Raw genomic sequence first — 14,675 nt, forward strand, 5'->3', positions numbered from 1 at the left:
AAATAATGTTCCTTATTCAAAAGTAGAAATAAAAACAAACGTTTTCACATTCGGTGTGCAATGGCGTTGGGGCGGAGCTTCATGAGTTTTCCACTGGGCGGGGTCGGGAAGAAAAATATACCGCCTTTCAGCCACCACGCCCTCCGCCGTTTCAGGAGAAATCATTACTTGCTACATTGCTACCCGGTTTTATGCTCACATACATACATATCTAGATAATATCTATATACCTGCGAGAGTAGGTGCACTTAGAAATGCAAAGTCTCGATGGTAAAGGCAAAGTAAGGAAGTCATTGCACCGTTTGCATCCGGCCATTATACTCTAAGGATACGTTGTGAACATGAATAAAATTTCTTAGACCTACCTACAGAAAACTATCACTAATTAAGGAAACATCACGTATTACAGATAAGTAAGTATAAGCATTAACTAAAACTTGAGGTTGCAAGTAACTACCTAACCTACCTATTGTAAAATCAGTTTCGGAAATTCTTGCATTTGTAGTATAGGTGGTGTCTGTAATTTGACAGTGAGAAGCTGATTTATGTATGAGCTCATATGTATGTAGTTCTATGCTAAATGCAAGGTTTTTCCAAACAGATTTACCTGTTCCACCTTGCAACTGAACTAACGAGAAATGAATACTTATTGAAGTAAATTTAACATCGCAAAACATAAATATAGTAATCACATTTTAATTTATTAATTTTTAAACTGGGTAATCTGGTGGTTTTTTATTTGTAGAACTTTTTTAATGCTCGCAAGTGTATTTATTTATCATCTAACTATGATTAATTTTATACAATACACTTTGCTGTTGGATGTAAGTAGGTAACAGTTTATTATAGATCTATCAGTAGGTAAATGAGTAAGTACCTTGGCCGTTTATTAGTCCGAGTGTATATCTGGTTTTTAGCCGAATTAAAAAAGGAGGTTTCAAATTTTCACATAGGAAAAATAAACGTGTGTATCTCAGAATAATAAATTTCGGTTTGCAACACGAGGCTGTGTGAAAGGTATTAAGGCCTCTTTGTTTGATTTCATTCAATACATGGCTGCATGGATTTGTTCCATTGCCTACGTATCGTAAATAAAAAAATATAACTACAGTCTATGGTTTCTGGTTGTTTACGTTTACTGCGAAGACTGCAAAAATAAAAAATGGGTATCTTATTAAATAAAATAATCAGTAAAATCATCACATAAAAACACATAAGTATAAGTGGTACTAAACTAATTAACAAAAAATGGATTCTAGCAACATTATACGTAACAAACTTAGCAAATCTCGTGATACGAGCAGTCTTGCATCTGCAGCTATGGCGTCCAAACACCTCGCGTCGCACTGGATGGAAAGGGTGTTGGAAGACAATGCCAATGAAGGTAACGATAAGTAGATTTTACAAATTAGGTAGGTACAGTGCCACAAACTTATCTGTTCCGGTGTCAGCTCACATAAATGTGTAATATTTCTTATTTCTATAAGATATTAAGTTTGCTCGTATTGTTAATTCGCTCTTGCGGTTTTAACAAACCCATCAAATATTTTACAGTATACAATTCATTAGTAAGTAATGATATATAGACATTGATATGGATCAATTTAGTTCGCTCTCACCGGAACAGATAGTTTGTCGCACTGTAATTTCATTAAATTAATAATCTTGAAGTAAGAAAATATCCAATGTGTTTTTCCCACGCAGATGAGGTTTATTCATAGTGTTTCATTCTCTATGGTTTATTGACAGCCCATAAAAAAAAAGAACTAAATCAAAGATGGCGCTAGTAAAACCTTCATTTCATGTTCATTTCATACTCATTTCATACAACAACACTGCTTTTTTTCATTGCATTGAGCCGTTTTCCTTGACAGCTGTCAGTTGAGCTTTTGGGTAAGCCGATAGATGGCGTGAAAACGCAGTTTACCAACTGTCAAAAATTACATAGAGAGCAAAGAGTACTAAACTCAGAATAAGAACTCACTAGTTGTGATTAAATGTCGGGTGGTAGCGCGAGCCATCCTTCCGAGGCTCAGACTGCATGTGGCTTGGGATAGTGCTAAGTATTCTGTGAATAGTTCTACCCGCGCCGTCACGTAGTGTTCTTTTCTCTATGCGCGCCGTTTGAACGGGTGCTGCGTGCGAGAACTGATTTTCTATTTTTATTTATTTATTTAGGGACCATGATCCATAGTCCTTAGGCATTATTACAGTATAGCAGTCACTATCTCAAAAGAGTCACTATCTCAAGTGCACTAACTCTACAGTATCAAGGGAGGAGGAGCAGATAGCTCAACTACAACTCAATTAATACAGGAGAAACACAAGGAAACTGAGAAAACTTGAAAAGAACGGCTGTACGCACAATCGCACTGAACGCTGAAGCAACAGTGACATCGACATCATAGAGAAAATAATACTACAATTCTACCTACCTACGTCACTTTCACATTTCGTTAGCCTCACAGAATAACATATTGTGATCTGAGTGTGTTCTGAGGGTTTGAAAGTTGGTACAACCCCAGACAACGCCATCTATTTCTCCAAAAAGGAACTTTTTTTTTTAACAAACGCCTCATAGGTCTGCAATAGGTACTACTGGCATAGACTACAATATTAAGAAGGTTTTACAAGTTCATACTGAGACTGATAAAAATGCCATGCCGTGGGCTCTGGAGTTTGAAGAAAGTGGTTTTCCACCGATAGGGCGAGACGTGACGTTAGACGAGGCATGACGAGGTTTGAATTGAAATTTGCATGGAAAATGTTCATTTCCATCAAAGCACATCTGACCATATTGAAAAAAACCCGTAAACTAAATACATTCAATTCTCTTCTCGCCCTGCCGGTGGAAACCCACCTTAGATGGTTTATATTATTGAAAGTAAGAAATACTTCAATTTAAATTTATTGTATCTATTAAGATTATGAAAAATAGGTAGGTAAATGTTATAAATTAAAATTAGAAAACACACACATTAACACTAAGTACACTCAACTAAAATTAATTAACAAAAACAGAGACTGGTTGTCAATTTAATAAAAATACGAACTGTATCTTTTACAAACTAATCTCCATCTTATCGTGTTCCAAGTGTTCATTGTTCCTGCAGCATTCCCACGCTGGATGGGATGGCTAGGGATATTCTTTGAGCCAGGCACGATCCGGGCTGGCCGTTATTTATTTATCGTATGGCTACATAAAAAAAATATAAGAATTACACAGGTCACTAAAGACTACAATTATTTAAATATGCAGTAGCGCTGCTGGTGAGGTTGGTGAAGTCATCGGCAGGTCCAGTATATTGTGTTATGGGACACTAATAAAAAGATCCGGGCTGGCCGCGGCGGTGGCGGTCTTATCCATGCTCCCGGAGGCGTCCGCTGAGCTTCGCCATATACTATGTAAAATATAGCATGACCATATGACGTTTGATTGACTATAGATTCTTATGCCCGGTAAATATAGTCGGTTTACCCTTGAAAACAAACAAATGTCAAATACAATGAATGGATATAATGTATAGCTGTCAAAAGACATTCCTTTATTTTACAAAGTATAATGTTGTCCACCAACCCGAACTAGACCAGCGTGGTGGACTAGGCCTAAAACCCTTCCCTGGAAAGAGACCCGTGCCCCAGCAGTGGGACGTGATGGGATGTTGTGATGAAAAATGTTGTGTCGTTGCCATTGACCTTATATTACCTACTACTATATCCCATACCACGGGGAAAGACATCTGACAGAACCCTCATTACATTCGAATAAGGGTAGTTTTTGTTTGTATCAGATGCCTTTCCCTGTGGAATGGGATATAGCCAGAGATATTTGTCTTAGGATATAGCGTATACGAGTAGAAACGACACTGCGAACTTGACATTTGCGCTGTTCTTTGTCTCGGCAACAACGCATTCATTCTGTCTCTGGCATATCTACATCCGAGTCCGCGTTGTTCTATGGGAATCTACGACTTCTCGTGTGACACGACAGATTTTGTTAGCGTTGTCTGTTCTAGTACGCTAGTACATTACACTTGAATGGTCGTTTCAGAGCCGGCGGGCTGGCGGGTCAAGCTGCTGGACACTCGGTCCCGCTCGGCCGTGTGGTGCGTGTGCGCGCTGCTCGGCGTGTATCCCCGCAGCGGCGCCGCGGCCGAGGCCTGCCGCCTACTGGAGCGCCACTTCGCCGCCATACTGCAGGACTGGCTGGCTAGGATGGACAGCCAGCGAGTAGGTATGTACCCTAATTCGAGGGTAGGTACACCTGAGTCCGCGTTGTTCTACATACTGATACTGCAGACCGCGCGGGATGGCTAGCTAGAATGGATACGCAGTACGCAGCGAGTAGGTATGTCACCTAATTAGACTGGCTCTTCCACTGGTTCCTGTCAATGGGGAGGAAAACGCAAAACTTTTCCAATTGGTTGGTTCATTCGCCATTTTTTCTCCCCAATAATGTAATTGCACACTCGATAGTGCTGCCAAAATTTCTATTTATTTTAGCAAGTAACTTTAGTAGTGAATAGATATTACCAGTAAATAGATTAAGATAAAGTATGTAAGTAGTTTATAATGAGAGCATGTCTGCCGATAAACTGTTTTAACAGTTTGGCGGAATATTTGTGTATTTTTCGTGTTTATTATGATAATATTTTATCATAATAAGCACGAATTTAAAAAAAAAAAATCAAAATCAAGTTGCACTTGGCTTTCTTCCCCATAGTCAAAGTCAAAGTCAAATGTTTTTATTCGTCGTATAAATATAAAATTTTCTGATGAACGTCAATTTTTACAAACCGTTTCTCCGTTCAGATAGGGGGCTCTTTCTATCTAAGGAGAAGAACGTTCATCGTTCATCTCCTCGTTTCAGTTCCTACAAGAGGCAAACCGGTCATCCCGAAATCTTCTTCTGGATTTGCCCCTGAAAAGAGACAGTGGAAGATCAGTGCCGATGTTTATGATCTAATGTCGTACTGTCACTTTTCACAGCATTAACGAACCGACATATGTAGTACTAGCCGTAGAAGTAGAACACACCGGAATACATAGTATCTTTATTGACGTACCTACATGGTGATGACTTGCTTTACTTGACTGCAATTAGAGTGAAGTATTTATTATTAGTATTACTCATAATGTGTTCTGTCCGACAGACCCGAACATATGGGACAACTACAAGCGGCAGTTGTCTAAGAAGGTCCCTCTGCTGATGGCCTCGTGTGTGCAGCTCGCGGCCAAAATGAACTGCGCAGGCTTGCAGATCACGGCTAAAAAGGTAAGAATACTACTGTCAGAAATGAGAGATCTTATACCCTGATTACACCTACCGAGTAGAGTGGCCGAGACAGTACCCTCGGCCGACAGTATCGGCGACCGAGTCGCTAGCTGTTCATTAGTCGAGGATCGGCCGAGGATACTGTTTCGCTACTCTACTCGGTAGGTGTATAAAAATTAGTTTTATGTACAAAATATTGATATGTATAAGTGTATACCTGTATCTGAGGGCACTTATTGACAACTTCAGATTCCCTTGACATGCTCATAAACTGATGAGATATTCTTTCTTCAGGTAAAGACTACCTTAGCTTCCACAGGATTGAATTATTCAATACAAGAAGTGATACAGGCAGAATTCGACGTTTTTCGGAGCTTAGGTAAGTCATTACTACTCATTACTTCTATTATTTATATTTTATACAGGATGTTGCAAAAAGGGTATACTAAGCCGAAACCTATGTGTGCAGCATGTTATATATCTAAATCGGAAAATAAAATCAGAATTTCAAAATTCGCGTAAAAAATCATTAATTTCCCATAGTATAAAGTCATGTGACCAACCAAGTTTCTGACAATTAGGTTTTGGCTTTGTATACGTACCCTTTTTACGTCGAATAAAGGATTAAATAGATAGCATTTTCGTGTACCTGTCTGGATATTATATTATTATTTTGTATTTTTATATATTGTATGTATACCTATTATAGTTATGTATCCTTTGTATAAATTTATATAAGTATTAGAATGTATTTTTATTATATATATTTAGATAATTATTAAGTGACGTGTTTTTAGTTCTTTCATGTTTTTTTTTGTTTTTTTTTTGCACATCTTTGTACCAGTTTTCCTGTACCTCCTGTAGGTTGGCTGGTAGAAAATGCTCTTAGCATTAAGCCCACCTTTTGTACATTTATTTTATATCTGTGCAATAAAGAATTAAATAAAATAAATAAATATTCTTTATTCGACCTAAAATTTTACAACTATTTGTCGATTGCCAAAACTTCAGTCTAATACCGTTTCACATACGCACTATTCCCCTCACTTGTCCAGGGTTTCGCGTGCCGCTGTACTGCAGCCTCGAGATAGCTCTGCTGCTGGCGCAGCAGCCGGGGTGCGGCGCGGGGGCCGGGGGGCGCGGCGCGGGGGCCGGGGGGCGCTGCGAGGGCGCCGGGGGTCGCGGCACGCTGGCGGCGGCGGTGGAGGCGGCCGAGCTGTACCGGAGTGACATCACACGCCGCACGCTGCGCCTCGCCAGTCTGGAACATACAGGTGAGATTAGACTAGGGATTATATTTTGTAAAATAAAGGAAGAACAGACGCTTCATGCTACCTAGAAAACGACAAAATGGAATGAATGAATGGATTTGACAGCTGTATAGCTGTATTTGTAGGGCTCATTCCATATTTTACTAAGTATAGCGACTAGAGATTGCGGAGGAATCCAATTTTTGTTTTACTTTTACACTCGATTCAAAAGGCCAGCGGTAAAAAATTTAGGTCCAAAAATATTGATGGAGGCATAATTTTGAAATAGCAATGTTAATTAAACATTATAATTACATGCATATTCCCTATTGGTGAATCAATAGCACAAGGCTGTACTATTTACTATTATTTATTTAGTGTATGTTTCGTTTCATAAGACCCAACAAGCGGCGGCACCCTGCGCACACTACCGCTCTGTGCCGGCGCGGTCGCCGCGTGTCGACAACTGGCCACAGGTCGCTCCTCCACAACCCACGTCCACAACCTGGCCCTGCTCACGAAAAACCCGCAGCTGCTCATCTCATGTGTCTGCAACCTAATCGTGCAAGCTGTGCTGTCGCCAGAAAGCCTGGCTGATGGTTCGGATGATGATGAGGAGAATGAGAGGTGCAGCAGGAAACGAAGGCGTTCGGACAGCTCGTAGGTAGAGATGGAATTTTAAAAACGTAATTGTTGATTGGGATGTCGGTGCGGTGGTAGCTCAGTGGGGTAAGTGCCTGCTTCTCACGCCAATGAGTTCTTTGAATTAAGTACAATGTATACCATCGCTTTTACGGTGAAGGAAAACATCGTGAGGAAACCTGCATATCTAGATTTAGCACATCTAGATATGTGAACCCACCAACCCGCAGTGGACCAGCGTGGTGGGAAATGGTCCAAGCTTAGGAAGGCAATTTAGACCTTGGGAATATTCACAAAGGTTCCACTCGAGAGAGCCAGGTGCAGGTACTTACACCCCCACAGAGAATAGAATAGATTAGAATAGATGTCTTGGGATAAATGAACAAGAGACTAGTCAGTGAACTATAGTCCTCCCAACTTAAGCTTATAAATATTGAATTTGTGTTTTTTTATTGTTTTTTTCATTATCAAATAAATACTTGCCTTAAATACAAGCTACTTAGTTGGCTTTGGGTTGAACTGAACCTTAAGTGTAAATAAACTTAAATAAAATATTAAATTAGTGATTTAACTGGTTAGATTATCAAATAAATAATTGCGTTAAGTAAAAGTGTTAAAGTTGTATGTTTTGTGTCAATTAGCGGCGCTAGTTGGCTTTGGGTTGATCCTTAAGTGTTATAATTGAATATAAAAAATGCTGAAAAATAATATAGGTAATAGTTTTATTTACTGATTGAACAATATGTTTTACTTTGGTACCTAAACAAGGTACAAAATTTTCCACTAATCTCTGTTTTTAGGGTTCCGTACTAGTGATGTAACGAATGTGTGTTTTTGGACATTCGCGAATGCGAATGCGAATGCGAATATCTGATATCGACATTCGCGAATGCGAATGCGAATGCGAATATTCAGTTTGTGTTAAAATTTGGGGCCATTTGCATGGTTTGGAGACTATCTAGTACTGTAGAGCGATCCGGAAAAAACGCAGCATATTCTATTCGATAGTCTATTCGAAACTGCTGTCAACCTGTCAACAACAAAATGGCGGTGTATAGATTTGCGAAAGTTTGACAGCTATCATTCCATAGGTCATTGTCAGAATAATATGATGTACTCTGTGGTCATTCTTTTCGAAACTCATTCGAAAGGTAAAAAGTGTTCGAAAGTGCTGTCAAGTTGACAATAGTCGCACTCGCATTCGATTCTATTCGTTAGCTCGAATTTTCGTGATACGGGTACTGGACGAGGTACATTCCGTTCAAGAAGCATTCCGAATCAGACTAGCCAATAATTGTCACAGTTTTTTTTTTAAAGTACACTTTAGTTAGCCCCGTAACTGTTACGACACATTGCGACTGTGTGCGGTTTCTGAGGACGACTTACACGAAACATTTAAAATATTTAAATCTATGGCTGTCTTGCTCTGACACTTCAGGGTTATTGGTAAAGTAGACCTGATCCTTTCAAGAGGTGATAGAGGAAGACATTTTCAGTCGATTGAACCCTATAATGCATTGTCCGAAACTTAACCATTTCTAACATATTGAATATGTAAGTTTTTTTATGTTTTTCAAAAAAATTAAGCTTAAAACTGAAAAAAAAAACTATTTCAATAACTTTTTTGGTTGTTTCGCATAAATAAGTGACACCTAAAATTAACTAATTAAAAAAATCAAATGTGCATTAATTGACTTAAATTAGACACAATACCTCAAAATAGTTAAACATTTAAAAAAATATTCAAAACGTAAAAACAAAGAAGTTTTTTTACCTTTAAATTGGGCTAATATTGTTAGTTTTCCTATTGAATTTTGTCCGCCTGTGCTGGTTGTTTTGGCCATATGTTGGTGATACCTAAATCGATTTGATATTGAAATATCTTATTTGAAAGCTTATAAGTTGATAATGTTTTAAAGTTGAAGTGCGTAAAAAATTGTCGTATGATATTCTTATTAAATTAAACTTTTTTTTACGTTGTGAATATTTAAAAAAAATGTTTAACTCTTTTGAGGTAAGTATTATGTCTAATTTAAGTCAATTAATGCACATTTGATTATTTTACACTTTTTTATGCAAAACAACTAAAAAAATATTGAAATATGGCTAGTTTTTTTATTTTCGGTGTTAAGCATAACAATTTGACAAAAAAATAAAAAAAAACGTAAATATTAAATATTTTAGAAATGGTTAAGTTTTGGATAATGCAATATAGGGTTCAATCGACTGAAAAAGGCCTTCCTCTATCACCTACTGAAAGGATCAGGTCTACTTGCAAATAACCCTGTATACTGTCAAAATACGCTTTTTTATTATGTTTAGGTCTTATGAAACTATTAACTATAATATGTAAAGTTTCATTTCCCAAAGTAAATAAATAATAAATGATAAAGTTTAGTAAGACTGGAAATGTGATTAACAGGGTAACTTGTAATAAAAAGGTTATAGACGAATGGATTTAGATTTTGTTAACCTATCTACCATTATTTTCAAATAGTTTTTTAATAAGTACTGATATTCGCAAACATTCGCACAACATTTTGCGAATGCGAATGCGAATGCGAATATCCAAAAAAATGCGAATATTCGCGAATGCGAATGCGAATGCGAATATTCGTTACATCACTATTCCGTACCTCAAAAGGAAAAAAAGGAACCGCTATAGGATCACTTTGTTGTCCGTCTGTTTGTCACCACCCTTTATCTCAGAAACAATCAAGTTGATAATTCGTATACAACTTACGGCCCCGAAAAAAGACAAATTTTTGTTAGACTCAAGTATTCCCATTCCCCCTCCCCTGCTGACTAAAAGGTTGATCCAAAAATATGAAAAATTTCACGAATGTGGTACATATGACAAAATTAAAAAGAAAACTATCTCAGGTAAGTCTACCACTTGTACGGAACCCTCAGTGCGCGAGTTCAACTCGCACTTGGCCGGCTTTTTTTATCTCAGATACTAAATTGACATATTCTGAACGGTTCATCAACAGTCGATTGTCCTACCAATAAATAGACACGTCACTTAATCGGAATCTGAAAATTTTATTCAGTATCTGAGTTTAAAAAACAGACTTTAATGCAAAATACTTGCACATCCAACACACTATTACCAGTCACAGTCATATCCATGACCATAGCTTTAATTTCCTGGACGTAGTCAACGAAAAACAAGGTTAACCATTCGTTTATTATTATCACTGCTGGTGTTCCTTATTTAAATAAATAAATCAATCATTACTTTTGATTTAGAGGATTCCTCTTGCGAAATGTCTCTTCAGCTATCGAAATTTCTACAAAATGGTACACGTAATAAATGACAATGGGCAGATTGGAACCACCCTCTAATAGCATTAAGACTAACATCGTTGGATAGGTCTTGTCAATTGGAATAACTTTTGCTTTGACGGCTTTGTTGTCACAGTTGTCCGTTCAGAGATATATGACTTATAAGTTCCGATACTCGTCAGTTCATCTTACTGCTATTGGGGGCTGGACCAGCCAAAAATACTTTGCGGGTTGGCGGTAATTATAAATAATACAATTGCTTGTTAGCTGCCATTTTCTTAATAAGCGTGACAGGTGAACTGTCACTTCACAAAGAGGTCACCATATACGATGACCACAAACACAACACTCTTCCACCATTAATTATAAAACTACATTTTATCCTATCGGAACTTATAAGTCATATATCTCTGAACGGACAACTGTGACAACAAAGCTGTCAAAGCAAAAGTTATTCCTATTGATAAGACCTATCCAACTACGTTAGTCTTACTGCTATTGGAGGGTGGTCCCAGCTCCCATATATTTTTGCCCATCCTCTTATAGTCTCATATTATTATTATTGATACACTTTGATGGTTTTAATACCATCCGTCCATCTTTACCGCAATTATTGAAACTGAAGTAATAAATTATAACTAAAAACTTTATTATAATATTTAGGTAAGTAGTGGATGTATAACGAAACTAAAGTAACAACTTGTATCAAAGCAGTTGCATGTAAGACCATTCCAAACCCAAAAATATATTAGTATTTAAAACTGCATCACACCAAAACCATACACAGCACGGCAGGCCAACAATATTGCAGTATCATTGTCATTTATTACGCAACCACTCAAAGTGGTCGTAAGAAGGCAATAAAAATGAGAAATTATTTTTAATAACGTTGTAACCAGGGGGAGGCAGGGTGCGGGGCGCGGGGCGCGGTGACAAGCCACAATATTTTACCCACTTCATAACAACCCTTAACGATTACTGGGCATTCTTAGAGGCAATCTCGCTCGGGTTAAGGGCAGATAAATGGACGATTTTAGTCCGGCAGCGTTTTACTTGTTTGGTTTTACTATCGTTGTTAAAGCTAAATTATGTTATTATTGTACGAGTCTGTCAGTTTTTAACCGACTTCGAAAAAAGGAGGAGGTTCTCAATTCGTCTGTATGTATTTTTTTAATGTATGTTCATCGATTACTCAGCCATTTATGGACCGATTTTGAAAATTCTTTTTTTGATGTATTGGGTTGAGCTCAGGGGTGGTCCTTTTTTTTCAGAATTTTATTTCACCCCCAAGGGTGGGTAAAGGGTTAAAAACAGGGGTATAAATTTGCATTTTGGGCACTTATCAACCGATTCTTATGAAATTTAGAACGTAAATATTGTTATTATAACAAAAATATATGATGGTGACCTTGAGCTGATCTGATGATGGAAACGGAAGGCAGTCAAGGGAACTCCTCAACGGTATATAGCAACTACCTCGTATTTGGGCTTGAATGATTCGTATTAACGAGTAGGACATATTGGTATCATTCGAATCTTACTTTTGACTGATAATTATTGCAAATAAACTAAAAATTATAAAATAAAATAATAATTTAAAAAAAAAACCGACTTAAAAAAAAACACTAAAAAGAAAGAAATAATTTAAGGTTTAGACCAATCCTAGGCCATATTTCTTCAGATTAACTACTTTGTTACCACACCAACATAAAAAAGAACAGTACCTGCTTAGGTATATTTGTACTGTGACCCAGGATTGGTCTAAACCTTAAATTATTTCTTACTTTTTAGTGGTTTTTTGAAGTCGGTTTTATAGTGTAAGTTTAAAAAATATTTAATAAACTAAACAGAGAAATCGGTAAAATAAAATAAAAACTTACCCAGTTTACCCACCTGCTACGTGATTGTCGTAGCAAGTTCGTCGTAGCCGCCGTAGCACCGTAGCTGGAGCCCGTCGTAGCACTTTTGAAAATCTCTGTAAATAAAAAATGATAATTTATTAGTATTAATATTTTATACATTCTATTGGTACCGGTATAACGCCAGTAAAGTGCTTACTGTAAATGATACATACTCACGGGTACTCTTCTCTGCACTCTCACATTCGCAGATTTTCCGTCATGGCTGACTTCCCCCATCCGCGGTCCAATGTCCTACTCCGACTGTACTTGTTATCAAGAGAACTTACTAATCACGGCTCTATTCCCTCACATTAGGCATCGAGTTGGCAGCGTTCGGAAACCGGGCGTAGGCCGGGCCGCAGGAATGCGCTGTGATTATGAGCAGCCATTTGTCAAGTTTTTATTGGACTCCCGAACGCACCTATTGTTGTACCCCACGGACCCTTGTCCGCGGTGACGTTAATTCATAATTTTTACAACTTGTTATCATTTTGTACATTGTCCCGTCGGGACTCTCGTGGCTATCTCTTCAAGAGATTGTCCGTGAGAGCGACCTGATTTGTTGATTCGAATAACTAGTCATACGTTAAGATAAGGGAAACCTATTTAGTTGTAGGTGAAAAAAATAAATCCGTGGGAGGACACAAAATTATTTTGTACGAAACCTGAAAAGGAAAACATGTGGTTATGGTTATATGCGTTTCATTACACTTACAGTAATTTAGCTTAAAAATCATCATTGAAAAAATACCTATATGTTCCACGATAAGATAAACTTCATCGTGGATCCTCTAGAACCCCTGGATATATTAAACCGGCCTGGTTCGTGGCGCAGCCATATTTGCCACTTCGCTGATCAAAGCCACCTCATCCCTCTATGAAGAGTACTTATTCTTGTTTGCAACACACACTTTTATAACGATATGGAAACAGACATTGCGTTTACATTTAGCTTGACTCAGCAATGAACAAACACTCAAGAAAGGAACAACGTATTACACAAATAGACTGGGTAAAAGAATTACCGGCTAAAAAAGATATCCTCACTACCACACATTTTTTCATAATTCTCGAAAGCAGTTTGTATTACATTCAATTAAAATTGACTACTTTTAGAATAAACTCTGTCCGTAAAACAACTCACGAATAATAAATTTATGCACAAAAATTCAAATAAAAGCTACAATTGGCTTGAAAATGTAAACTTACTTTGCATACCTGTTATTCGTCGTCGATTATCAATAAAAAAATATATATAAAAAATTTAAGTATACTTAGGTACATAAAATTTTTGTACTTAGTAAAGGTTTGAAATTGTGTCCCTTGGTAGAATAGGGCCGCGCGGTTAGCTTTTAATAAATGTGTTTACTGATCCGAACAATATTGCTCCTATCGCTAGACATAAATCAGTTAGTTCAATCAAATAAATATATTATGTGCATGTATCTTCAGCCAATAACATACCAATTAAATATGCGAATATTAAATGAAATCCTAGGAGGTGGGGTATGGTATTGGGTATAGGAAAAACTGAGTCTGTATAATATTTGTAGAAATTCTGACAAAATTACATTCTCTTCAGGTTTTTATCAGCTGTTGTTCCACTATTTTAGCAAGTACATAGGTAATATTGCAATGCTTAGAAATATGTTTATAGTTTTAAGATTATTTTGATGATTTTTTTTACACGTGGTGATGAGAGATGTGACTAAAATTGTTGATGATACTTGGACGAGTTTAAATAAATAATAAGTTCATTCTTATCATAACTCCGCACTAAATTTTAGTATTATATATATATAGGTATAGTATTATATTTCAGTATTATATTATGGAATAGTTGAACATAGACATAAATTTCAAAAAAATATAGTTACTTGTTTTTTTTTTTTTACAGTTTTTTATTTCCTATCCTAACTAATATTATAAATGCGAAAGTAACTGTCTCTCTCTGTCTGTTACTCTTTTACGCCAAAAGCACTGAACGGATTTGAATGAAATTTGGTATACATATGGTCTAGACCCTGAGAAAGAACATAGGCTCCTTTTTATCCCAGAATTCCCACGGGAAAACTTTTTAAGGCGAAGCGAAGCTCGCGGGTACCACTATCTAGTAGGAGATAAATTAATGGGGATTCTACGAAAGTTATAATAATACATAATTAGTTTAACACAAGTTCTTATAAATATATTTCTTTAAAAAAAAACACAGTACGATAGATACCCACCGCAGACACGCCATCCAACTCAAACAATAAAACAGAAACCCGAAAAGAAAATCGAATAAAACTGTTCCAACAAATCTGAAATGGGATTCAC

At 37.0% G+C, this 14,675-nt stretch overlaps 1 protein-coding gene across 1 annotated transcript; it reads left to right on the forward strand.

Annotated features, from left to right (window-relative positions):
• Positions 1-1,129: 1,129 nt before the first annotated feature.
• Positions 1,130-7,396, forward strand: LOC105381628. The gene is made up of 6 exons (XM_011551403.3): positions 1,130-1,384; positions 4,052-4,234; positions 5,154-5,275; positions 5,570-5,654; positions 6,331-6,549; positions 6,924-7,396. The coding sequence occupies exons 1-6, from the start codon at positions 1,249-1,251 to the stop codon at positions 7,187-7,189; spliced, it is 1,011 nt and encodes a 336-aa protein (XP_011549705.3). The 5' UTR covers positions 1,130-1,248; the 3' UTR covers positions 7,190-7,396.
• The last annotated feature ends 7,279 nt before the right edge of the window (positions 7,397-14,675 follow it).

The sequence above is a fragment of the Plutella xylostella genome, chromosome Z (genome assembly GCF_932276165.1).
Source record: "Plutella xylostella chromosome Z, ilPluXylo3.1, whole genome shotgun sequence".
Lineage (NCBI taxonomy): Eukaryota > Metazoa > Arthropoda > Insecta > Lepidoptera > Plutellidae > Plutella > Plutella xylostella.